This window comes from Pleurodeles waltl, chromosome 4_1 (genome assembly GCF_031143425.1).
Source record: "Pleurodeles waltl isolate 20211129_DDA chromosome 4_1, aPleWal1.hap1.20221129, whole genome shotgun sequence".
NCBI classification, from domain to species: Eukaryota; Metazoa; Chordata; class Amphibia; order Caudata; family Salamandridae; genus Pleurodeles; species Pleurodeles waltl.
This window is the reverse complement of record NC_090442.1, coordinates 302,780,766-302,808,115: the sequence shown is the minus strand read 5'-3', so window position 1 is coordinate 302,808,115 and position 27,350 is coordinate 302,780,766. Positions and strand designations below refer to the sequence as shown.

The 27,350-nt window shown below is 43.9% G+C and overlaps 1 protein-coding gene across 1 annotated transcript in view; it reads left to right on the top strand.

Moving 5' to 3' along the window:
- The window catches only part of LOC138287710 (tetraspanin-11-like), a 1,278,137-nt gene that overhangs the window by 1,034,553 nt on the left and 216,234 nt on the right, over nucleotides 1–27,350 (top strand). Inside the window, exon 7 of the mRNA XM_069228392.1 lies at nucleotides 17,520–17,606. Within this exon, the coding sequence (XP_069084493.1) occupies nucleotides 17,520–17,606 (87 nt within the window). The remainder of the gene's footprint in view (nucleotides 1–17,519; nucleotides 17,607–27,350) is intronic.

The following is a 27,350-nucleotide window of genomic DNA, read 5'->3' as shown; positions in this document are numbered from 1 at the left end:
CCTTAAAAACTTCATTTGGAAACTAATAAACAAACAAGAAACACAATGGCATAAGTGCCTTATCCAGGCTCTGGAGGACCTAGAGGCACATACTGTCTAGTTGAGTGGACTACCAGCACCAGTGACCTCCAAAATATTGATGAAGCAAGCCAGGCAAATCTCCGCAGAACATGACGTGCTTGCGGTGAAAAAACTGGGCAGTGGCAGATTGGCCTTGTTGCTTTACAATCCAGGATCTCGGCCGCTCTACCTATCTCTCCCCATCAACCCAAGAATAAAATTGCAACTAATGGGCTGGCGCTTTGTCCTAGTGCCTTTGAAGAGCTACTGGTACAGGCAGAGGAATGTGGCAGAAGTGGATAAGCTACGTCGCCTCTGTGCCAAGAGTGAAGAATCTCTGACCCACATCCTGTGCATTTGTGAGGAATTGACTCCTTTAGGAAAGCTTTGGCGTAAACCCCTCTGGTGCACCCTTAATGTCCCGACCTGTCAAGGAGCCTTAGAGACCTTCCTGAGGGGGGAATCAGTGCAAGTGCAGCACTGCTGCCCTCCTGGTATCCATCAAGTGCGCTGTCAGAACTATTGTAAAGAGTGTCTATTAAGCTATGACTTCGCCCTCGCGATACTAGTTTTAAAGCTCAAAAAGGATTATTTGCTGGTCTTTTCTGAATGTTTTTTTTATTATGTTGTTTTAGTAACTCAGTATTTTTTTATTCAGAGGGGTCTTTAATAGTAATTTAAGTTTTTAATTTGTAATAATTTTAAATAATCCTTCAAACAAATAAATAAAGTTAAATTACATTTAAATCAATTAGAGGTGTTTTGATCCAGACTAGAATAGAAAGATCATCACCAGCCCAGAGAGAAAGCGGGAAGATACTTTAAAAGGGAACAGAGAAAAGTCTTAAAAACACAAAGCATAGTTAAATGTAATATACAATGAAAAGTGTGACTTCAGCAGATTAGTTACATAATGCCCAAATCATGGGCACTAAAATAGGCAGTAAGATAAAACAAGGAAAACAAATGATTGAAACTCAATAAAAGGACCCACACCAAAGTAGGCAGAAAAAGGTAAAAATGGAGGAGGTGGAGCCTCACCTAGGGTTGTGAGGAAGGCATGATCATTTGTTTATGGGAAGAAACTTGAGGGCCAGTGAACAATGCATCTAGGTGGGAGGAGAGATTGGTCCCAAGTAAAGGTCTAGAAATTAGTTCACTGAAGAAGGATCAAAGGTGTGTATATAGCAACCAAAGCATGAGTTGCAGGCATACCCGGCAATAAGCGAACAATCAGAGCACAAACATGGTCACCCTCCCAGCAAAGGCGACAGGATGAATAGAAGAACGCAGGATACATTTTTCTTGTTTGCAGTCCGCTTTCAGAGTTGAGAAATGGCTCGGAAACTTGAAATGATGCCCAGGATCAAGGATAAGACCTCATTTAGTAGAGGCAGTAGCATGGAGGTCCATGATGAGACTGCAGGAATGGAGTTGAGAATGCATTCTGCGTTCAGGAGAAGAAGATATAGAAAAAGGCCTAGTGGGGGAATTGGGGTAGCCATCTTGGAGTTCCTGATGTTTTGGAGAAATATTAAAAGTAGTGGCTGAACTGTTGCTCTAGCTGATCCCAAACCTGCAACAGCAGAATTAATGTTTTAATGTGTTCTCTACTTTCCTCATAGGGCTGACAGAGTCTCCCACAGAGAAAATAGCTTTTGGAGCCTTGGCACTTTAGGGGCATGGTATTAGATTCAATGTAGAAGCTCTGAGAAAGTGTGCGGGTATAAAAAGGGACTGGTTTATACCCCGGTAGGGTGAAATCCCTCAGTATTTTGGTATAATCACCTCCTATGCAAGTAGCATTGCTCTTAAATCTCAGGTCTCATACTTGAGTAAACTGATGCAGTGCAAAACATACTCTCCCTTTGTCTATGTCCACTTATCTGACAATGTGTGAGCACTTTGAAACAATCCTAATGGATTTGGTGTAACATTCTATCAATTGTTTTCAGCATGGTAATTCCGTTTACTTTTATTTTCATTCTTAACTGTTTAGATGGCTAATAAAACATGCCTGGATGGATTTTTTCTTGTATTGTGCTGTTTTAAAGAAGGGTAGCCTTACCTTGAGATAAAAATACCAGCAAGGTGGCAACCATAAATGCCTCTCCGCCTTTATGAGTCAGTAGTGTGTCCATGGCCATCCCATCAACATTTTTAGTCTACCCTACATATTTCACATCACGTTAGAGGTCTTGTGGTGTTCTTCTACGGATTTACTACATGTCAAGTTACAAGTTAACTATACAGATACCTTTTTCTAATGTGTTTTTCCGGTTTCTGTGAATGGACCACGACCAATATGTGCATTAACATTTGAATACTTAAAAGCAATGTGCATGCCTCACATTTTTTAAACACAACTTTATATTTTTGAATAAATAGCATTGCTTGGGTGTTGCTGCAGTGGTTATTCACAGACATCTGTATCTGAGACACAGTGTTTTGCCATCGGTCTTGAAACGGTGTTGTGCTATCAGTCGTGAGACAGTGCTGTCCATCGATCATAAGACAGAAAATCTGATTTCCCTGGACCATGTTTGTTATTGCACCCGGTAAATCCCCATAGTGGCTGCATTTCAGCAACCAAGTATAACAAACAACCCAGATCCATACAGAGTGAACACTTTGTTCACAGGCCATGTTGGAAAAGTGCTTTTTTGACGAGTCTCCAAAATACAAAGCAACATGTTTGCTTTACAAAAAGAAAGTAAATATGTTTAAAAGCTATACCTGGAGCGGCACTATAAAATCAGACACTCAGAAAATACTGAGGACTTCCTACTGAAGTCAAAACTGCATTCTGTAAATGCAGAATTGTTCAAATCTTTCCTGGCAGAAAATCTTCCTTTGTAGTATGAAAGAATATAAGTCTGATAAAAAAGCATTGTTCAACCTATGCTACTTGCTGGCCAAACAATAGAAACCACTTACAGAGGCAGAGCTAGATAACTGGTTTCTTTCAGCAGCATACATATTATTTGAAAACTATAGTAATGAAACCAACATTTTAAAATAAATCAATATATTGCAGCTATCAGATTCCACTTGGGCATGAAGAATAGGGGGTATCAAAGCAGTCAAAGAGTAGCAGCTATTCAGCATTGCCATTGATGAGTCAACAGAAAAAGGCAATGTGGCCCAGTTATTAGTTTGGGTGAGGTATTTGGAGCAATCACTCAAACCAAAATAGGGTCCCCTGTGCCATTGCAAGCACACAAAAGAGTAGAAGAGATACTCAACAGCATCTGTAACGACTTTGAAGCATATCATATAGCATTGAAAGTTCTTGTCAGCATCGCAGCAGATTGGGCTTCCACCATGGTAGGCCATGAGAGACACTTTGTATCTCTGATTAAAAAGAAGCTCACCAGACATACTGTCATAGAGTACCATTGCATCATCGATCAATAGTTCTGTACTCAGAAATAAAGCAAGGGAGAGTAAATAATGTTCTAAAACTTCTAATGAAATTTGTTAATGCTATTTGTGCCAAAGCCCCTAACCATAGACTTTTTAAAACACTGTTGCAGAATTCTGAAACCGAATATACAGACCTTTTGCTGCACACTAAAGTACAATGGGTAATGAACGGAAACGTCCTGGATCATATAATGGCATTTCTTAGCTTTGCTTTTTGAAATTGAACATTTTGTTTAGGTCAAACCTTCCCAGAACAGAAGGATGTGAAATGGCACACCATGCTCAAATTTCTCTCAGACATATTTACACATTTCAATGCACTCAACTTGATGCTGCAAGTCAGCCAACATCTTATGCTTTCTATGATGTATACTATTTATTCAATTGAAAGTAAGCTCGCCTTAGTCAAAAACATCTGAAAGATAGTGATTTCACATACCTTCCAAAACTGTTGGCTGCAACTCAAACATTATCTAATGCTCAAGAAATGCTGTCACAACGTGTAACCATAGTGCATGTCTGAGATAGTTTGGGGGAACTCAAAGGAGAATTCTTTACATTCAGAGCCCTCAGTCCCACCCCGCCATCCACCACCACTGTTCTGGCTAATTAAAATCCCTTTATAGTGAGTGCAAGAAATTTTGAATTTCTCAGACTTATTAGCTTGGAAAGGCCATAAGCAGAAATTAAGCTTATTGACAAGCAGCACAGTTCAATTCTTGAAGCATTTTTTCGGGGTGGATGTGCAAAGAATTCTGGAAAATTGGACCTTCTGATGTTTCTCTCTTTTACGCTGAACCAGAAAGTAATTTGTATGTTTCAGTCAACATATGTATGTAAAACTTTGTTTTCCTTAGTGGGTGTTCTGAAAAATAAACAAAGAAATACAATTTCTGACTTACATGTGGACCAGCTCTTTAGACTCTGACACTGCTCCCAGAGCTGCCATGTTTCCAGTTTGTTTATGTTACATTCATTGGTTAGAGTGTGCTTTTGTGTGATCTTTCATTGCCAAATGTGACACTTTTAGACACACTTTATCGGAAGTCAACAAAGTAGCTGTGTCTTTATAATAAGGTTTATCTAGGAATTACTTTTTTGTTCAATGTAATGCCTAAAAATGGCCATAAAAAACACTTACACCAAATGTACTTAAGTAGGCTTTTTACATTCGTTCTTCATGTACCCTCAGAACACTATGTATGTCATTTGTTGACAGTACGTCAGTTTCGTAATGTTGTTTGTGCTGAGCAATACCAATCATAATTGAATACATAGGGGGTTATTACAACTTTGGAGGAGGTGTTAATCCTTTCCAAAAGTGACGGTAAAGTGACGGATATACCACCAGCCATATTACGAGTCCATTATATCCTATGGAACTCGTAATACGGCTGGTGGTATATCCGTCACTTTACCGTCACTTTTGGGACGGATTAACACCTCCTCTAAAGTTGTAATAACCCCCATAATAACTGTTAGCTGTAACCATCATTTGTCACATGGGAGGAGAGCAAATAACAAGAAAGCCTCCTTCTAGATATACACAACTGTGTAGTCTTGAATACAACATGTTTCAGTTAGGCATCAATGGTTCAGCAATATATGTAATCTTAGTATTAGGGTGAGAGGTCTGTTTTTGCCATTGTGCAGTCAAGGCACGTGCTGCATAAATATATGGTGCCTGACAAATGTCCCCGTCCCAACCCCTCCCTCCTCCCTTGGAAGCAATTTCAACAGCCGCACAGCAACCTTTACCACAAGGATGATGTATTAAGGAAGGATCCCAGTTTGTGTATGCATGCCCAGGTGTACTTGGAATCGGGATATCTAGATCGGCGCACTTTGTCCTGTTTATGATACATAGGGGCATATTTATACTCCGTTTGCGCCGAATTAGCGTCGTTTTTTTCGACGCAAATTCGGCGCAAAACTAACGCCATATTTATACTTTGGCGTTAGACGCGTCTAGCGCCAAAGTATGAGTAAAGAGCGTCATTTTTTTGCGTTAACGCCTTCCTTGCGTTAATGAGATGCAAGGAAGGCGTTCCCGTCTAAAAAAATGACGGCGACGCAAATGCGTCGTATTTATACTCCCGGGCAAAAATCACGCCCGGGAGGTGGCGGGTCAAAAAACCCCGCATTTGCGCCACTATTTAACGCCTGGGTCAGGGTAGGCGTTAAGGGACCTGTGGGCTCAAAATGAGCCCACAGGTGCCCTCCCCTGCCCCCAGGGACCCCCCCTGCCACCCCTGCCCACCCCAGGAGGACACCCAAGGATGGAGGGACCCACCCCAGGGACATTCAGGTAAGTTCAGGTAAGTATAATTTTTTATATTTTGTAAAATTTTTTGTGTGGCATAGGGGGGCCTTATTTGTGCCCCCCTACATGCCACTATGCCCAATGACCATGCCCAGGGGACATAAGTCCCCTGGGCATGGCCATTGGGCAAGGGGGCATGACTCCTGTCTTTACTAAGACAGGAGTCATTTAAATGGCGTCTGGGCGTCGAAAATAATGGCGCAAATCGGGTTGAGGCGATTTTTTTGCCTCAACCTGACTTGCCCCATTTTAAGACACCCTAACGCCATTTTCCCCCTACGCCGGCGCTGCCTGGTCTACGTGGTTTTTTTCCACGCACACCAGGCAGCGCCGGTCTGCTAGCGCCGCCTAACGCCATTCCATAAATACGGCGCCCGCATGGCGCTTCAGAATGGCGTTAGACGGCGCTAAATTTTTTGACGCTAAACTGCGTTAGTGCAGTTTAGCGTCAAAAAGTATAAATATGGGCCATAGAAAGCACTGCTGAGATTGCGCCAAGACGCACTACATGCTGCAATGTTATATTGTACATTGTAATTGTGTCAAGACAATCCTCAACATACTGTGAAAGTTACTTCTCTAGGATGAGGATTCTTCATTCCGAATGTTCTCCCTCTGCAGTGGCACAGCGGCCATAAACCCACTCTAATAAGACTACTTTAGCGAAAGTGTTGACAAAGAAACATGCACTGTTACACGGGCTTAGGGAATACAGCCTCATGAGAATTGTTTCAGCCCTGAAAGTTAAACCAAAACAGACCAGCTGGGAGTCTTTTCTGATGCCTTAAAACTGTTGTTAAAGTAAAATTAGAAGTCTGTGATGAATCTGAAAAAAGATTCAAAATTCAGGGGATAATAGTCTCTAAGGGTGTGTTAAACGCATTGAGGTAAGCTTTGCAACAGATGTTTTATTAATTCTAGGCGTTTGCTGCTTTATCCGTTTCAAATAATTCTACCTAATCTAATTTGTTTCTGCATATAACTATGCATGTTTTTTGTTTAAAGGATCTCTGGGTAGTCACAATTTAGACGTCAGCAGCCAAAGCTCGATGCGCTCCTGCGGGTACGTTTAAATGTGCATTACATCGTATGTGGAGTGTGCTGAAACGGAATTAAGGGTACATACCGGTTGCTGTCCCTAACCAGCCATGCAAAGAGAAACACCACTATTATAATAGTCTACGGTGCAGAGAAAGACAGACCATTACTTTTGTGAAAACATTCATACACAGTGACAGCAGGAAACATTGAACTAGCTCTGTCTTTTCATATCTAAACACATTTCAAAACTCAAATGTGCAATCTTGTGGTAGTCTCCATCTTTGGAATTACTTTTCCACGAATCATGCTTTCTTTCATGAGTTTAAGATCTTGGAAAATATTTTTTTTTCTTGACCACCCATTAACATATACTTCCCTTACAGGCTTGGTATTATGATATCACTATATGGGCCATGACAGCGACCTGTATGCCAATTAACAGTAATCACCATGAGCTCTAAAAGTGCCTGCCCAGCACTTTCCAACGTGAGCATTATTATTCTGAGATATATTTTGTTCAGATTATGACCCTGTGACTTGACAAAGCTGTGAGAAAGCTTGATCGACTCAGGGTTTACTGTGTGCTAACTGTATCAAAATGGGCCGTTTATATCCATTGTTCTTGGTTAGCCCCACTACGGACCATCGGACTGGAAAACAAATTCCTCTTTTAACTCTTGACTCACGGGATAACGCGGAAGATGAGTTCAAGGCCAACTCAGGAAGGTGCTGTGGACTGATCATTCAGAACTCAGTAACTAACACCAATAGACTCAATTTCTAGTCAGTCTAGTACTTCAGAAAAAAGCATACTTTAAAGCACTTGCAGTTAAGTACCATTCACAACATTACAAATAGATACACAATTAAAACTACTGAAAAATATACAATCCCATCAAGAGTCTACCAAGAATTACCATATTGCAAATTGTCTACCCAATGGTTTGTCAGATGAGATAATTAGCACCACAGCTCTTGCCTACTTCGGTAATTTCTGAGATTCTATGAACCAAACATAATTGCCTGCAGGCTTTGAACTATAGGGGATTCACAAACGTGCCATAAAGGCCTATTGTCTCTAGCATGCACCCTTCACAATCACAAATACGGGCCTACAGGCTTTAACATGGCTTGTCATAATATTTAAATCAGGCTTATTGCTTTCATAAGAGAGGCAAACCAGGGCACAGTCCTTAACATTCAAGCATCGTCATAAGGTCTCTAACTAAAAAGAGCAACCTCTGATTAACCAGATATAATATTTGGTTTTGCATTTATTTTCGTTTTAATTCAAGCTAATATGTGCCCTGGGCACCGCCCACTCACGGACACTCACACATTTCTGCCATCTCGCCCACTGCTCTTTAACAGTGTGACTGGCTGCTCTCCTTCGTTGCAGCTGCATGGTTCTTTCATGTATGAACACCGAGGAGGAGGATTCCTGGGAGGGGTGCAAACAATGCTTCATCCGTGCAGCCTGCCAGAAGTCTCCTCAGGACCAGACTGGGAAACCAAGGCAGCCCAGGCACGTTTTACCAGACCATCTGCTTTACAGTGCGCAATAAGTAGGCACAGCAGACTAGTCTTACCACTGTAAGGTGGGTTTGGAGGGGTTCTACCCCCAAGACAATTTGGGGAAACTTTGCAACAATGGTGCATTTGACAACACATACTTCAATAGTAGCGTTCAAAGCACAGTAAATGACGACCTTACAGTGCACTAAGATACCCAGCCACTTAAACACTCATAATGGGGCATTTTATCATGTGTGTGGGTTATAGGGCCGATTAGAAAGTCTGCCTATAAAACATCATAGTGCAGTTAAGACTCCCTTCCAAAGAATCACGCTATTTTTGTGGAAAAAAGACACTGTGAGCACCTCAAAATGCAATTTCTATAATGATGTATTAACAAGGAAGAAAGTGTTTGTTAATCGTGTCATTCTCTAATCGCACCACAATTTGTATTGCCATGATTTCCAATACATATATTCCTCATTTACTGAATTGTTAGGTGATAAACATAAGAAAGCCTGAAAAGGCAATTTAGTGCTTCACACTGACCATTTATTACCCATAGAGCACTGAGTTCTGATCTAGAAGATGAAGTCACCTTGCAACAATTTACGGGTGTGGGCTTCTGAGGGAAGACCAGAGCCGGCATTAGTACTGATGGCTTACAGTGTAACTATCTATATTAGTGCCCTCATGATTCCATTAATACCACCCTCCAACAGAGCCCCTCATCACTCCATAGCCCCTGTCTCACATGTATTTAATTTGTTTTATAGCTCATCTCATACCAGTGTAAAATGTCAGAGAAGTTTACATCACACTCACATACAGAGACAATGCACCATACTTGTGTAAATCAGTGTATAGAAAATGTTACATAAGACAAAGGGGCGTATGGGGCGTATGGCGTAGGAGTCACATGTCTTCCATGTTGCTAGACATTTTTTAAGAGTGCTTAGTTTGGAAAAGCACAATCGCAGTATTTAAAACATACCACAGTGGTTTGGTTTGGCTTTACTAATAAGGATTTATTTCTACCCAAACAAACCGTTTGTAGCAACATTAGGAAAATGAAAGTGTTGGGCCTGCCCCTTTTTGCAGGGTCATCCCCAAGCTTTTTGCCTTCCTCCTCCTATTTTTTTCTTACTGTTGGCTCTAGGACTCTGAGCACTTTATCACTGCTGACCAATGCTAAAGTGCAGGTGCTCTCCCTTTTAAAGTTGGTATGATTGGCTAACACCTGATTGGCACATTTAATTTACCTGTAGGTCCCTTGTACAGTGCTATCTCGATACCCAGAGCCTGTAAATGAAATGCTACTATTGTCCCTGCACCACAGCTTGCACCACCCACAGACATAGCCTTTCAAACCTGTCTCAGGCCAGCAAGCGTAGGGCCTTCGTGCGCAGTTTAGTGCCACAGGGACCTGGCATCTAAATTTACTTTCCAGACCTGGAACTCCCCTTTTACTACATGTAAGTCACCCCTAAGGTACGCCCTAGCTAGCCCTATGGGTAAGGTGCTATGTATGTAAGAGGCGGACATGTGCCTGGTAGCGTGGACTGTCCCAGTAGTGACAAACAGCCTATCTGGTTTCTCACTGCTGTGAGTGCTGCCTTTCTTATAGAATTGCATTGGAAATGCCCTGCCTTATGTCTAGGGGTATTGTCTGATCTAAGAGAGGTAGCGTATGCATTTTTTATATGGTTGTAATGGTACTGAGAAATGCTGCTTACTGGTGTAGGTGGTTTTTTTATTACCATTATAGAAATGCCACCTCTAGAAAGTGAGCATTTCTCTATGCTTATAACTCTGGTGTTTTGCAGGTTGACTCCAATCCACGTCTGGGGCAGAGTGACAGCTGGGCTTTCTGCATACCTTTCAGACTGCCAAGGAAGGTGGAGGTGTCACAGAGGTGCATCTGCATATTGAATGGTCTTTCTGGGCTGAGAGAAGGAGAGGCGGGGCACACCTGCATTTGTAAAGGCTGTGCCCTGGCCTCACACAACAGGCTTGTTTACCCCCAACTGATGTCTGGAGCCTGTGCTGGAGGGAACACTACTAGAACCAGTTGGAACTGGTTGGAACCCCTTCTCCCCCCTTCTAGGGAAAGTTTGTGTGAAACTGAGTATAAGTACAGGGTTTTTTAACCATGTAGGAGAAACACTGATGGACTACTGAACGGGACACAGAATGCTTCTGGAGGGACTCAACAGGAACTGCCTTGGATTGCTGCTGTTGTGCTGACCTGTGACCTGCTGGGTCACTAGGAGAAACTGCCACTGACAGCAGTCCCTAGGACCTGTTTTCTTGGGGCCTACCGCCCTGTGCCCCATTTCGTCTGTCTCCAGGGGCTAGGTGCTGACACTCCTGTTCCCCTGTAGCTTTTCCCTGTGCTGGACGTGGTGCAGGAGGTGCGCTTTGACTAAGTAGTCCTAGAAGCACAGGAAGAGTACTTTGTTGTGTTCCCAGAGCGCTTTTTGATTTAATTACATCCAGCGCATAGAGAGCGCTGTACCCATGCTCCAGAGCACTTTACGTTAGTTTGATGAAAGCTCGTGCTGAGCGCTTTCAGATTTAATTACAACCAAAGTTTATGAGGAGCACTTTGCCCATGTGGCTGCAGGAGGAAATTCGATGAGAGCGAAGTGCGCTCCTCATCGGTGCCCCCAGAACACAGGAGCGTGGAGGAGCGTGCCCCCATGGCACAGGCAGGTACCAACTTTGGCTGAAATCACTGCTGCAGCCCGGGATGCTCGCGCACAAGATCGGGTGCGGGCGTGTGGAAGAGTGGCAGCCGGAGGGAAGGTAACCTCATCAGAGGTCCCTTGAGGCTGCTGGGCCACCCCAGTGCCCAAGACGCCAGTGTAGCATGCTTGGGGTGAGACGCCTGGTCCCCCAAGGTGTAAGAAGCTGCAAAAGCCTCTCTCTTCTCACTGGACAGCAGGAAAGCCTCAACAGAGGTCCTGCCCGGCAGAAAGGTTGTGCAGGGTGTCCCCAGACGAGTAGGGGGCACCCCAAGAGCAGGACTCGGGGAGGCAGGGGTAAGTCCCTCTTCCCCGGTCACTGCGTGAACGCTCCAAACGTTGTTTAGGTTTTCTGTTTTCTTCTTTGCCCCTGCAAGAGCCCGCTGGGACCTCCGTGGGCCGTTAGGGTGATTTGCACCCCCTTTTGCCACTGTTTCTGTGTGGGGAGAGGCCTCCCCAGAGGTTAGGAGGGGGTGTGCGCCGCCCCCCTCTCTCGCCTGTGATCGGACTCACTGGGTGGGAGGAAGACCTCTATGGAGGCCCCATCCCCGCAAAGCCGGTTTTGGGACGCCCCGTCTGTGCACTAAAGGAGCGCAGGATTCCCCTATGTGGCCTCAGGGACTTGGCATATGCAAACTAGGGAATGCTTCATGGTTCTGGGCATTCCTGGTTTTCCAATTACATTTTGAGCAGCGTAAGGCTTACTGTACATTTCAGGATACTGTTTTGACCTTTGTGGTAACATGTGTTTTCCGTGACATTTGCAGCGCTAATGTTATTTCTGCGCAATATGGTTGTGCCTCTGTACATTCCTGATGCTGTTTGACCTTGTAGGTGATATGTGCATTTATGATGATATGTCTTCTTAACTTGCCATGTGTTCTCTGATGCTCCTTTTTTGGGCATTTATGGTGATATGTGTTTCACCATGATATTTGCATTTTAACAATGTTTTCCTGACTACTGCTTATGTTGCAGAATAACCAGTAACTTATGTATTTTATGTGACTACTGCTGGCTTTTGCACAGTTATAGTACTGTGTATTGTTCTGACAATTGCTCGTGTAGCAGGGTATTAGTGACATGTTGTGTTTGGTCTAATGATGTTGTGTACAATACAGTTTTTTTATATAACTTGGTGTTGTGTTTCTTTTGTGGAGGTGACAGTGAGTTGTGTGTTGTGTCTTGTGCAAACACTTTACACATTGCCTCTGAGATAGGCCTGACTGCACGTGCCAAGCTACTATGGGGGTGAGCTGGGATTATCTTCGGTCTGTAACTCCCTCGCCCTGATTAGAGTGAGTGGGTTTTGCCTGGCTTAGGTGCCTACCCTGGCCAACCAGAAACCCAATTCCTAACAGTAAGACTGGGAAAACACAAATTTCAAACCTGTCAGATGCAGTTTGCAGGCAGCTCTTTGATGGCAGTTCATAGCTTACAGTGCTATATTACGATGTTAACTTATGAACTGTATGTATCAAAAGGATCTCTGTGATAAGAGTAGGTTCCCATCGAGCTATGCACATGAAACACAATTCTGTGATCTGCATGGTACATGCCCTTTGCAGCAGACTCATTAAACAACATTAAACCTATGGGTTACTTTAAATAAGTCAAAACTTCGATCTCTCTCCAGCAGTAACATTTACCTTCACAGACAACTTGACACTTTTATTGTTGCTTGAAATCTGCTGGATATACAAGGAACTCTGCTGCAAGTGCTTTTAAACCCATAACAAATTTCAAAATAGTTTTCCCAGGAGAGGTACCCACCTGGGAACTCATTATCATTTAAAAAGTATACAGATGTGCTTTGTTTTTCTAGAGGCCCACATCAAAGGACCATCTGAATAGCACGCTGTTATGCTTGAGATGATACAGTGGTAACAGGTGCCCCAACCTCAGAGCAATCACAGGGAGAAAGCTGGACAGCAGTGATAGATTTAAAATCCAATATTGTAGTCCTCACCGCATGAATTTATACAGGTTTTTCAATGGTTAGCTCTGGGAAAGCTCCCCAGGCCACCAACGAGAGCAGGTAGTCCCCCCTAGATGAGGAACAAAGAAGATTTTCCAGAGCTAAGACAATACTGCTTGTTATCCTCAGTCACATACTGTTGGAGGAGGACTATAAGTGTTCACAGTCAGAGGGCAACTCCTTCTGCTCCTGGTAAAAGAAAGCCCTCATAAAGTCAGTCGCGGCTCGTGGGCATTCCTGGGGGCGGGGTGGCATGCGGGGGGGGTGGCACGGGAGAAATTAATAATAACATTTTTTTAAAATTTAAACTTACCTCTGCTCCTGCGCTGAGCCGCTCCTCTCCTCGGCTTTGTCTGAATGCTGCAAGCATAAGCTTCCAGCATGCACTGCAGCCAATCCTACGGTGCTCAAAGCAACATCAGGATTGGCTGGGAGCGCCCAGCTTGGGCGCTCCCAGGCAGACTGGGAGCCTGTGCAGACTCTCTCAGTCCCGGCAACAGTGCGCCTACTGCACCGGGCAAACATACATGCGCAGTGAGGGGGAGTGCCTTGCACTCCCCCTCAGTGCACATCACCCCCGTGGCCCGCCCCTTTCAAAGAAAAGGATGATAAACACAGTTTATTATCTTTTTCTTTAAAAGGTTTTGCAGCTGCCTCTGCTGGCGGAGGCGACGCTCCTCTGCCCTTATGGAGGAGCCACCCCTGCATAAAGTGTTCTGAGTCTGAATTTCTGCCCATTCCATTCCTGGGGGTCTCTTGTGCTAGTGCAACTCCGGCTGTATGACAGCACCCCACAGGTCCTCAGTAAAACAGTCGCATTCAGTGGCAGCACTCTCTAATGAGAGAGCGCAGTAGTAGGAGCCCACCGTGCCCACTCCTTCAGGCGTCAGTCGAGTAGTGCTGCACCAGGATGCAATACTCCTCACTGGTCAAAGGACGGAATCATGCAGTACTCCAGAGCTGGTGCCGCCAGCCCTGGAGAGAGTGCAATTGAAAGTTGAAGACAATAAACGGGAGACTGTAGTCCTTTTCATTCATCTTTGTCTACCAGGTCTGTGTGCGGCTTCTACCGTCTTCGCAGCTCAGTTCCCTGTGTAGTGAGTTAAAAATGGAGGTGGAGGGTTTTCTCACTGGTGAATCTGTTGTTTTCACTTTATCTCGCTACCTCTAATCCACACCAATGGGTTCAGCCCACTGACTGCCCCATCCCTGCACAGCTCACTGGTAAAATTCCAAGATCGCAGATCTTTACAGCATCAAGCCATATCAACTCTGCTGTGCTTTCCCCATCTCTTGAGGTTTTTCCCCTTCCCCCTCACACTTCAAGGGGGATTCCGAGGGGCAATGAACATATGAATAGGCCCTCTTGCTATTGTTCAAGCTGGAACCATTCTTTGCTCTACTTAACAGGGAGGTAGTACTAACAGACTCTGAAAGTCACAACCCCACCCACTTCCTAGGGCAAGAGGGTTAATTGATTCAGGAACGAGGCCTGTTGTCTACATGACCTTTGATCTGCCAGGTGGTGATCGCAGCGGTTATCTCCACCCAGCGAGGCAGCTTGAGACTGAATTGCATTATTGATAAACACACCTGTTTTACACAGGTGTATGAAAGAATACAGTTATTGTAAAACTAACTGTAGATGTGTATTCTATACTCAGGCAAGTAAGAAACGAAGAACCGACTCTTGCCATTGTACCAATGTGAAAACTCCACAGATTATAGGTTTCACCCAAAAGGAAAGCACCTTTGGTGCCCAAATTAATTATGAGCCTTTAGCATCAAGTTGTGTCAGACCACATACAATTTTGACTGTGTCCCTTCTGCCGACAATGCTACTAGTGTGCACATGACAAGTCAGAGAAGAGTATTTTCTTCACAGCATACATGTGTGCACGCATGTTTAACTGTCTTGTTCTCTTTCTAGCTGTCTACAAGTAGCTGGCCTTAAGCTATAAGTTGGACATTGTAATTTTCAGCTCATAACCAATCTATGAGAAGCATTACAGGGTGTGGGGATTTTTCTGGTAGAACTCACATCCCTGCCAGGTGGAACTCTAAAAATATGAATCTGAAGCTAGGGATTGATGGCAGTAAATATAGCCCATAAACCTGGCTAGTTAGTGTTGTCCTCGATCAATCATAGACCTACAAATTCAACATAGACCTCCTTAAATTCAGCACCTTTACATTCCCACGCTAGAGTGCTTGCTTGAGTAAATGGGATGGCAGAATTGTCATCTTCCAACCATCTGACAGTGGAAAAAACAAAATGTAAAGTCTTAAGCTAAAAGGCTGTGCCCCTCCGCTGGGGATCAGAAGTACAAAGGTGTCGCAGTTCTGGAGAAGGCCTTCATTGCGACTGGCATAGACTAGAATCTTTCATAAATTCAAGCCAGCTTTATGGAATTATACTGTACTCAAGTTCAGGTATGAACTCCTGACATATTAACTTTTATTTTATTTTATTATTAAACATTCTTAGAGCTTACAGCAGTAGCAGTGCAACAATCTTAGTAAACACAATAACAGTGTGTCAGAATATGTTGAGGGGAAAACAAGAGAAGTATTAAAATATCACTACGAAGGAAGTGAACATAATGAATGCAAGGTAGCTCTTGTATCAATTAACAAACGAGATTTGGAGATGTGGCCTAGTGCGAGAGCTGATGACTTTGGAATTCGTGGACCAGGTTTGAGACCTGGCGTTGGCTCAGCATCCTGTAATTCTGGGCAAAACACTTAGGCCCTCATTATGATCTCGGCAGGGTAACCTGCTGAGATCTGCACTGACGGTCTACAGAAGACCACCAGCGCGAATAACCCCCTGCCGGCCACATAATGATCTTCCCACTGGGTTGACAGGCGGAACCAGTGTTTCTGCCCGCTGACCCAGCTCAAAACAGGGCCTGAACATTGACAGCTGGCGGATCTGAAACGCCACCACTGCCAGGCTGCCCGGTGGCGGGAGCCTGGCAGTGGCAGCGTTTCCACTGTGGAGTTTCAGCCAAGTTCAGAATATGGCGGTCTGGACTGCCATGCCGTTGGCGATAATGACCGCCACCGCAACGTGGCGGTCCAGACTGCCATGTTCTTAATGAGGGCCTTAATCTCCCTGGGCCTTAAAAAAGATCTAACCTTTTGTAATATAATCTGTTGCTCGTGTACTATGCTCTTATGCCTTTGGGCCATGTTTGCGTTTGCTGTCTCAAACAACCCTATATTGCGAATTAGGCTGCTTCTGGAGCAAAGAGCTTTGTACGCTTGGCCCTTAATAACTGTTTGTTTGACAAGCACCCGCTTTGCATAGAACTGCACACCTGTTCACCCCTTAGGCATTTATTTGTCTATTATATGTATTTAGCGTTCCCTTGTGCTTACACAGCAAGGGGCATTATGTTATAACTGATGGAGGGAAAAAGTAAAAACACACCTTGAAGCATATCATCAGTTTGCAGAAAGGATATTAGCTCTGAGCTTGTCCTAATGCTGAGGGGAAGTGATGCACACTTAGGCCCTCATTCCAGGGTGGCTGTCCACGGAAGCACCGCCGACAGGCTGGCGGTGCTTCATGTGGTATTCCGACCGCGGCTGTAAAGCCGCGGTCGCCCAGCCGGGTCCGGCGGTTTCCCGCCGGATTAGCCCCGGCTGGGAGAATCCTCCATGGCGGCGCTGCAAGCAGCGCCGCCATGGGGATTCCGACCCCCTTCACCGCCAGAAACAGGATGGCGGGAACGGGTGTCCTGGGGCCCCTGGGGGCCCCTGCACTGGCCATGCCACTGGCATGGGCAGTGCAGGGGCCCCCTAACAGGGCCCCAGCATGATTTTCACTGTCTGCATAGCAGACAGTGAAAATCGCGACGTGTGCAACTGCACCCGTTGCACCCCTGCAACACCGCCGGCTCCATTCGGAGCCGGCTTCTGTGTTGCAGGGCCTTTCCCGCTGGGCCAGCGGGCGCTCTCTTGGTGGGCGCCCGCCGGCCCAGCGGGAAAGTCTGAATGGCCACCGCGGTCATTTGGCGGAGTAAGTTTGTCGGGCGGCGACCGCCGCCCGCCAAACTTAGAATGACCCCCATTATCTTTACAATGTTTCTAGACGTCAGTCTTGAGACAGCCAATAGATGAGAATACTAGAGGCAATATTGTTGGCCAAGAAGGGAGCAACGCTACCAACTAAAAGTTCATGATGTTCTGGTCGGAGCAAAAACTCATTCCTCATATGCTTTCATTTTGATGTTAGATTTTTTATACTTTTAAAAGCATCAGGGCCCTGACATACATTACCTTATAACACACCCTTGCAAACATTAGCTTTTTTTGAAAAATGAAACTGTAAAAAAAGATCAAGTGTAATTATACTAGTGGACCATAAGTGTATCTTCCTTTCCAAGGCAACTTCAGTAACCTCCAATCGCTTCTGTCCTAGGGCGGGTGTATTACCAAGCTGGAGAAGTTCCTGGGAGATCACCTTCTTCTTATTGGCGCAGTGGGTATAGGAGTAGCCTGCCTACAGGTATGTTGTGTACTCTTGTTGTATATTTATGAATGTTAGCTGCTTTTCTGTACAATGTATCTATTTGCAGCAGTTGTCATGTTTGATATTGCAGAATTGTTAGAAATTGGATTTCTGGTTGGTAGAGGTATGCCGCCTGTCCAAGCAGGAACCACAATCCTAGTCAGGGCAAGCCACAAACACACCCTAGGTACGCCTGTGCTCACCCTTTGGTAGCTTGGCATAGAGCAGTCAGGCTTAACCTGAGATACAATGTCTTAAGTATTTGTGCAACACTTCAAACTTAAACTGTGAAAACAGCACATAAAACCCCACAGGGACCCAGTTAGGCCTGCTGAACAAAAGTACCTTGATCCTGGTTGCGTCAACATTGAGGATGCTTGGAGCAGGCTGAAGCGATGCAAGGGTGTTGATCCCTGCAGTGAAGTTGATGCATCGATCCTTCCAACACATTAACAAAGATGCGTACATTTTCTCCACTCAATAGAGGCAATGCAGCGGTTCCGAAGGCAATGCACCAATCTGTGCTATGGAGGTGATGCATGAACTCCGATCCACACAATAGGGCGGAAGCACCAGTTCCGATCCACACAACAGGTGCGATGTGCTGGTTCTCTTCCATGCAACACTAGTGCTGTGTCGGTTCTGACTGGAGCAGCACTGTATATGCACTTCCAAGAGCACAGGACTGGATCTGCACCACTTGGCAGGGCAACACTCTCAGTTAGCAGAGTCCCTGTGCTGTAGGAGGTAGGTTGGAAGTCATTTGTGTCCCTGAGACTTCAGAAAACAGGAGACGAGTCACTCTGGGTGTTGGGCTCTAGTGATGTGAGTCCAGTCCTTCTCAGGCAAGGAGGGCAGCAGGTCAACACAGCAAGAAACCAATTCTTCCAGAGCAGCAGTCCATCACAGTGTCGGTACTTGTAGCAGCGCAGTAGTCCTTCTTCCTGGCAGAAGATCCAGTGGTCCAGAAGTGTACTGAGTTGGTGGTGTCTGAGGTCCAGTACTTATACCCAGTTGTGCCTTTGAAGTGGGAGAGACTTCAAAGAGATGCCTTTCAGATGTCCTTACCCCAGACTCACTACAGGGGGTTATGCAGCCCTTTGTGTGGAGGCAGGGCACCGCCCACTCAGGTGTAAGTGTCAGCTCCTCCCGCCCATCAGTCACATCTAAGCTGCCTAGAAGGTATACACTAAGCTCAGCTGTCACCCACCCCAGATGTTTTTTCAGAGACACCAGACACTAGGCACCAAATGGCTAAAGTAAGAAAATGCCAACTTTCTAAAGTGGCATTTTCAGAATTACATTTAAAATCCGACTTCACCATAAGTTGTGATTTTAAATTGTGATTCCAGAGACATCAAACTTGGGGGTCCCATCCCTTCCCAATTGGAAAATGACACTTATAAAATGTAATAAAATAATTCCACTGTTAACCTATGGGAGAGATGTGGCTTGCAGTAGTGAAAAACATATTTAGGAGTTTTTTACTAGTAGGACATGTAAAACTTAAAAGTACATGTCCTACTTTTTGAATACACTGCAGCCTGCCCTTGGGCTGTCCATGGCCTACCTTAAGGGTGACATATGTATTAAAGAGGAGGTTTGAGCCTGTTAACTCATACGCTCTGTAATGGCAGGCCTGAAAAATAAGCCCAACTCTCTTTAATCTGTGTGTCACACCTTTGCATCCCTAGTGAAACCTTTTGGGTTGCTATTGGTATTGTATACCGATGACACCCAAATCGTGATCTCTCTATCTAGCAAAGGCCTGGACATGATCAATGTTTTTCGTAATTGCATGAGTGCAGTAAGTCAGGGGATGGATACTAATTGCCTGAAACTAAACTCATCAAAAGCTGAAGTCACCCTGTTTAGTAACAACACCTTTTTTTGGTCACCTTCCTGGTGGCCAGATGAACTTGGCCCTATTCCAACTATGGTTATAAAAGTAAAAAAAACCTGAGTGTTCTGATTGATGACAGACTTACCTATAGGGATCAAATTAACAAAGTGATAGCCACCTCCTTCTAGATCTTGTGGGTAATTAGGAAAATCTAGCAGTTTATACCTTTTGAACTACTGAAAGTAGTTGTGATGGCCCTTGTACTATCCAGGGTGAATTGTTGGAACAGACTCTATCAAAATCTCCCTAAATGCTTGCTGTACAAACTACAGATTCTGCAGAACTCAGCGGCCCAGATGATTTTGAAGCTACCCAGATTTTACTCTGCCTCTCAGGCCATCAATAAGCTTCATTGGTTACCGGTGAGGAAAAGTATTACATTTAAGGCCTTATGCATTGCTTATAAGGTGCTGCATGGTTCAGGTCCAGTGTACTTGAGGGATAGCTTTAAACGGTATGCACCATGCAGGACCCTTCGCTCGAGTTCAGCCAACAACCTGGTTGTCCCGTCCTACAAGCATGCGTCTTAGGGAAGCAGGTGCTTTGAAATATGTACCACACGGAGTTGCAATGTACTCCTTGCTTCTGTTTCGAAAGAGGTTAAAAGCCTGGCTATTTACACAATAGTCAAAACAAAATTCAGTAAAAAACGTAATCACCTGGATTTATAAAAGTCAGTCTATAGCCTTTCCTTACCTTGCCAGGTAGTGCCTAGACCCCTACAGGTATTTGTTGCACTTTATCACATCAAATCAAATCAAATGAAGGGCTACTTAAGTGGGTGGCACAATCAGTGAAGCAAGCCACTCGTAGCATTTAATTTACATGCCTTGGGCACAGGTAGTGCACTTTACAAGGAACTTATAAGTAAATTAAATATGCCTATAGTGGATAAGCCAGTGTTACCATGTTTTAAGCAGAGAACATATGTACTTTAGCAGTCGTTAGCAATGATAAAGTGCCCAGAGTCCCAAAGCTAATGAAAACGACTTCAGCAAAAACGGAAGGAGGAAGTCAAAATGTCTGGTGGTAATCCTGCAGAAAGGGCCATTTCAAACAAGAAGGAATTATGATTTTAGAATAAAAACAATGATTAATACAGAATGTCAGTAGATAGTCTCCAGTTCCACTGACATGATAATCATACATATGTTAAATGAGGCCTAACTTGCCCAGTGCTGACATACATTGGTGCAGCATGCGTTTACTGTTGTTAAAGTAATGCTCCTGACTGGAAGAGAAGGCATGTTCAGCAGTTTCAACTTGTATGTTTTGAATTTTAACTATTTTAACTACATATAAAATAAGGTTTGTGCTTTTTGATGTCTGTCCATTTGATAGGCAGACAGGACAATGAATAGGAAATTGCATTAATCAAACCTGTCATTTACTAGAGTTGTTTTTTACTGGATGGTATTGTACTTTGGGCATCAGTTGTAGAACTTTTTTTTGTGATATGTGGATTTGACCACTGCTGGAATTTGGGTGTTGATGTTTAAGCTGGTCTGTGCCCCACTATCTGCCTAGGTTTTTTACTTTAAATTCATTGGCACAGTTTCTGTGAAGAAGAATAGAGTGGGGCAGAAGGTGTCAATCCTCTTCAATAGATAGAAAGGGCCTAGCATTAGGATTCCTCTCTAAGAGCCTTTCAATTTTAAGCAGTTTTGAATTCAATAGCTTTTAGTCCAATCGAAACATCTCTAAAGTGGTGCTCTCATCCTGTGACACATAGGTAAATGTGATTGTTATCCACTTAGGAGTGTAAAGGGACGTTATGAAAGCCATGAGGTCTATGAAGAACTCTATGTAACTACAGAATAGTACATTGCCACTGAAACCTTTTTATTGACTTACAATGCAATCAGCAATACAAACCTACAGATCTAGAATCCTTTCTAAATGACTTTTACCTGAACATGATGTATGCTTGACACATCATAGTCCTAGTCAAACTTAAAAAATCCAAGCAGTTTATCAAAGTATCTAGCAAGTGGTTTAATAGAGAACAGCTAAACTGAAATGTGCCAACTGAATCTGGAAGCACTAATGATGCAGGTTAGAATCTGAAAAAGAATAAACTCATCAAACCAGAGCAATTAAGAGAGCAAAAAGGGCCTACATTACCACTTTTATCAATAAAGCACCCAATCAAACCAAGGAAATCTTCAACATCTATCATAAATAATCCACTTCAATTACCTAAAATGTAACTCATGAATATACAAACATTCCTGAGAAGACTAACTTGAGTTATTAGAATCCAAAATTGCTAAGATTAATGAGCTAATGTGTAATGCTCGAGAACTACCCCTCTTTCTGCTCATTTCCCCTCCACTGCTACAATCTGCCATTTCTTCATTCCAACCTCTGTGAAATGAAGATCTGATAACCAGTCTACGAAGTCTAAAGAATGGAAATCACCTATGGATCCCTGCTCAGCCACCTGCTTCAAAGAATTTTTAGTTTCTATGACAAGAGGCAAAACTACCACAATAAATGTATCCTTCCACCAAGGAGTTGTGCCCGCAATCCTGAAACATGCCATCAGCTTCCCTCCTAAAACAACGACTGCTGACCTCAATAACTAGTCATAGAGCTGTCCAATTCTCATTTTCCAGTAAGGTCACGGTTACAGTTCCAGGAGCACATTGAGCAAACTAGGCTCCCCCACAATCAGCCTCGATTTATATTGTGTACGGACCCTGACTCACCAATTGCCAACATAAGTATGATGATAAGAAAATATGCTGTATATCTTTGACATCATATTACATCTGTGCTGAGAGATGGGCTGACAGCTTGGCAGGAAAGGGCCACTGACAAACCTTTTTTCGACTTCTCTTTGGCCAACAACTATGCCAAGCACACAATACAGATGGAAAGACTGGAACAATGGATAGGAATATTTGGGTCCTATCTTAATTCCGATCTATTCTTTTCAACCCCAGCAAAGGTTAGGAGTAGTTCATTTAAGTTGTTCAGGCTATAATGGTGCAATGTGGTGCCTCCCAAGAATTATCTCTCTCTTGCTTCCTGTTTAACATTTATATTGTTCCTATAGTCTAGCTATTCAAATGCCACATACTCAACTTCTAAATGTATGTTGATGACATTCATTAAGGACCACCTGACTGTGATAAACTGCTAGGTGCCCCAAATTAGAACATTTTGAGTTTTGGGATAAGTTAGGTGCCTTGAGGGCAATGGTGTTGACTGTGGTGCTTAAGCACTGGCCAATTGTTAGGATTACTTGTAGTTATTAAATTTGCATGTATACAGAATATATAGTTTTCAAAATGGTATATTGAATAGTACACAGGTTCTTGGTGGGAATGACAATTTAAAACCTTCATAAAGCGGGCTTCACCAGTAGCTATGGTACAAATCACTTAATGTTATGTTATTTTATGTTATGTTATGTTATGTTACGTTATGTTATGTTATGTTACTGATGCTTATAAAGCACACATACACCGTATGGTTTCTTGGAACTGGGGTAACTGACCTTTCAAGGCTCCAGAAATCTATTGATAGACTTGTTTGAAGAGCCAAGTATTCAGCAACTGTCTGAATCTCTCATAGTTGGAGGTAGTCCTGATTTCTATGGGCAGTGAATTCCAGATACAAGGGTCCATAAGTCGATTCGAGATGTCTAATGGAGGTGTAGTTGTGGATACGGGATTTAATAAAGGCTGGGCTCTTCATGTGCAGGGCTTTGAGAACTATGCATCAAGACTTAAATGTGGATCTCTGGGTAACTGGGAGCCTGTGGAGATCTATTGTTGCTTGAGAAATATGGCAATGTCTATGAAGTTCATAAATAAACCTTGCCGCTTGGTTTAGAACTAGCAGGAGCCTACAGGTAAGGTAGTTAGGAAAGCCCAAATAAATTGAATTGGCATAGTCAGTTCTTGACATAACCATGGCTATGTTGACTTGGACCAAAGCATCCATGGTGATTTTTTTTTATCTTCTTAATTCTGCAGAGTTGGAATAAGCAGGACGATATGACAGAGTCAAGTTGTGTTTTCAGGGAAAGGTCCTTGTCAATTAAAAAGCCAAGGCTTTTTACTGGCTTCGTAGAAGAGGGGGGAATTGTCCATTACAGTGGGCCAGAAGGACAATTTCTAAGGATTGAGCTTGTTTTTAGTGATTACTATCTCTGTTTTGTCAGAAATTATTTTCATTTGGTTGCTGTTCATCCAATCTCGGATGAACAACATGGTGTCTTGAAAATGCAACTTGGAGTTAAGGGCTGTAAAGAGGAGCTGCATGTTGTCAGCATAATAATATAATTTAACTTTCGTATTTGTGAGAGAATGAAACAGGAGGGGAATATATAGGTTGAAAAGGTCCTCAAGAGTCCAGATGCAGTTTCTTCAGTCAGAAGTAGAGGATGCAGAGGATTCCTGCTGGAGTCTTGCAGACCGAATCTGAGGAATCACCACAAGGAGAGACCCTAAATAGCCCTGAAAGGGGGATTGGTCACCTAAGCAGGTAAGCACCTATCAGGGGGGTCTGACGTCACCTGCTGGTACTGGCCACTCAGATGCTCCCAGAGTTCCCTGCCAACCTTGAATCCAAGATGGCAAAACCCAGAGACTCTCTGAAGGGGCTCTGAGCACCACCCCTGGGGTGGTGATGGACAGGCGAGTCGTCACTCCCCTTTCCTTTATCCAGTTGTGCACCAGAGCAGGGACTGAGGGTCCCTGAACCAGTGGAGACTGGTTTGTGCAAGGAGGGCACCAAATGTGCTTTTCAAAGCATTTCCAGTGGCTTGGGGAGGCAACCCCTCCCAAGTCTGCAACACCTATTTCAAAAGGGAGTGGGTGTAACACCCCTCTCCCAAAGGAAATCCTTTGTTCTGCCTTCCTGGGTTCAAGCTTTTCAAGCAACATGATGGCAGAAACCTGTCTGGGAGGTGGAAGAAGCTTGGGCTGCCTGGAAACCCTCAGAAGACTGCAATGGCAATACTGGGGGTCCTCTAAGGAGCTCCCAGAGTGCATTGGTTCATACAACCAATGCTTGCAAAAGCCTTGGGGTATGATTCCAACATGTTTGATACAAAACATGCCTATGTCCGGAGTTACCATTATGTAGCTGGACATAGGTAACAACCTATGTCCAGTACATGCGTAAAATGGTGTCCCTGCACTCACGAAGTCCGGGAAAATGGGCCTGGAGTTCGTGGGGGAACCTCTGCTAGTGCAGGGGTGCTCTCATTCACAGGTACTTTGCACCCTGCCCTCTGGGCTGGAAGGCCTGCCATAGGGGTGACTTATAAGTGACCTGGTGTAGTGAAAATGTGCTTGTCCCTTTTCACGAAGGCTGCAATGGCAGTCCTGCAGAAGCCTTTGCATGGGATCCCTATGTGTGGCAAAATATAAGCTACAGCCCATAGGGATCCCCTGGAACCCCAGTGCCCTGGGTACCTAGGTACCATATACTAGGGACTTATGGGGGGAACAAGTATGCCAATTGTGGAGGAAATACAGAGTTTTGGGAGAGAGAGCATAATCACTTGGGTCTTGGTTAGCAGGATGCCAGCGAACACAGTCAAGCACACTGACATCAGGCAGAATAAGGGGGTAACCATGCCAAGAAAGAGGGTACTTTCCTACACTCCTAAGGGAAGGTTTTTTCTCTGGGGGTGCAGGCCAAATATCCTCTTTCTCCATCAGGCAGTTCCTCCTTACTAAAGGTAGTATACATCTCTACTAGCATAGGCTATACCTACCTTTTCCCCATAGAGCAGAAGTCAGCAATCAGAAATCTTGGTGCTGCAGTTTAAGTAATTCCTGTCTACCCTGCTTGATGGATCATGCACTGGTCAGTGAGAATACTTGCAAGTGGAGCTAGGTTTCTATCAAGTGCTTCTTTTAGCTGTGGAGACAAAAATACAGATTCTATTGATCCGTCTCTGGAGCTGCTTTCGGGCAGTTCCTGAAATTTGTTTTCTAGCCCCAGACTGATGAGACTACACATGTTTTGTCACTCAAGATTCAGCAAGACAAGTTCCCTGTCAGAGAAATCCAAAACAAACACTCAAGGTAGAGCCTTTCCCACTCAGAAACTCCAAAACATTGTCTGCAGTAACAGTTCTTTAGGGAGAACGTAGCAGGAACGTATCAAGAACTGTCTCTGCTCTTCAAAGGTACATCTTATTCTCTTTCCTTTCACATGGTCCTGGTTCACTTCAAAGGATCTCATGAATGTTTTGCAATCTACATGCATGTCTCTATCCTCCATTTTCTGCCCCCCCACCCCCACATAGGTGATCCAAAATGGATTCTTGTCCACATACAATAAAGCACTGTTGATACCCTCCTCTCATACAAAAATCTACACATCATACATATAGAGTACCTTACCTAGTTGTCCACATGCAGTTGCACCTATATTAAAAGGGGGACACCATAATTTGCAGCTCAAACCTGAATTCAGGCACGGTGTACAATGTGTGCGAGTCCATTAGGAAGACTGATCAAACAGAAGGAGCCCACATCTGCTGATTACTGCCAGGTACTATTTTGTCATTCAGACAAGTAAGGCCGTCTGTTGGAACATGGACATCAGTTCAGCATAGTAGCATTTGCACAATCTTGCAATTGTGTGCCAGCGTCTAACCATTCTGTTTCCATGGCTTGGTTGCAAAGGTGTGATCGAGTGCAGGTGGCAACTGTGAGTTATGGGAGGACAGGGAATTGCTTTGTCAAGTTAGAATATTGTCTGTGAGAGGGAAGAGCGACTGTTAGTGACTGTGAGTCAGAGAGGTGCACATAGGCCAAATAATGGTGTCTGGAACATGCTAAGTTTTGTGTTGCTATTAAAATGAAGGCTCTTTAAAGTTCATGCACTCTTCTAAAATGAAAACCACAAGGAATGTACGCGTTGGTTTAGTTTAACTTTAACTGCAAAATCTTCTGAAGTCAGGAAATGCACTCATCACAAATACAGCCATAGTTTCCTGACATTGCTGATGGCAATGGCAAGGTGTAGGCAGCCAATCCCGCTGGTGTGATCTTTCTTTGCTCAGAATGACCCTCTAACAAGGCCCAGATTGGATTTAGGTCAACTGAGTGTCTGAGACTCCATGCAGAAAGTTTAATTTCTCCCTCTAGCTATGGTGGTAATCTGCAGGTATTTGTCAAAGGCGACTTTTCGCTCCTTTAGAGGGTTACACGTGGACTTCGATTCACCAAAATGCAATGGATAACGGAAGTGACATCATTCACCCTTTGACCATAATGACATAACAGGAAGTGACACATGACCTATGACCTCTCCCTCTTTGGAGACCGTGATGTCACATGATCTTATCTCTGATTACACCACAATAATTAAAACTGCTGAAGTTACAATAAAACTGCATGATTAGTAGAACAACACACACAGATATCTGTTTTAGATACCACGTCCCAGTTTGAGAAATACATCATGCAACGCCACACAAAAAGTTAAGTTGCTGCGCTGCGTTGCAATGGATGTCAGTATGTCAAATTTTAGAAGCAAAATGCACGTGCCACAATTTTGCCATTAATGCCATCTATGTGCCACGTCCCACTCATAATTTTTCACTCACTGATACCCTCACGACTTTATTCTCACTCACTTGCACTTATTCTCACACTGACGCGCTCATTTTCCTGCTTTTATTCAAAAGCACTACATTCACTCATAATTTCACATACTCATACTTTTATTATAACTCTTTATCACTTGCACTCACTGTTGCTCTTACTCATTCACACACACGATTATACACATTATTGCTCACTATATATAACACACCCTCAAACTCGTTCTTCCTCATTCATTCACTTGCAGTCACTTTTACT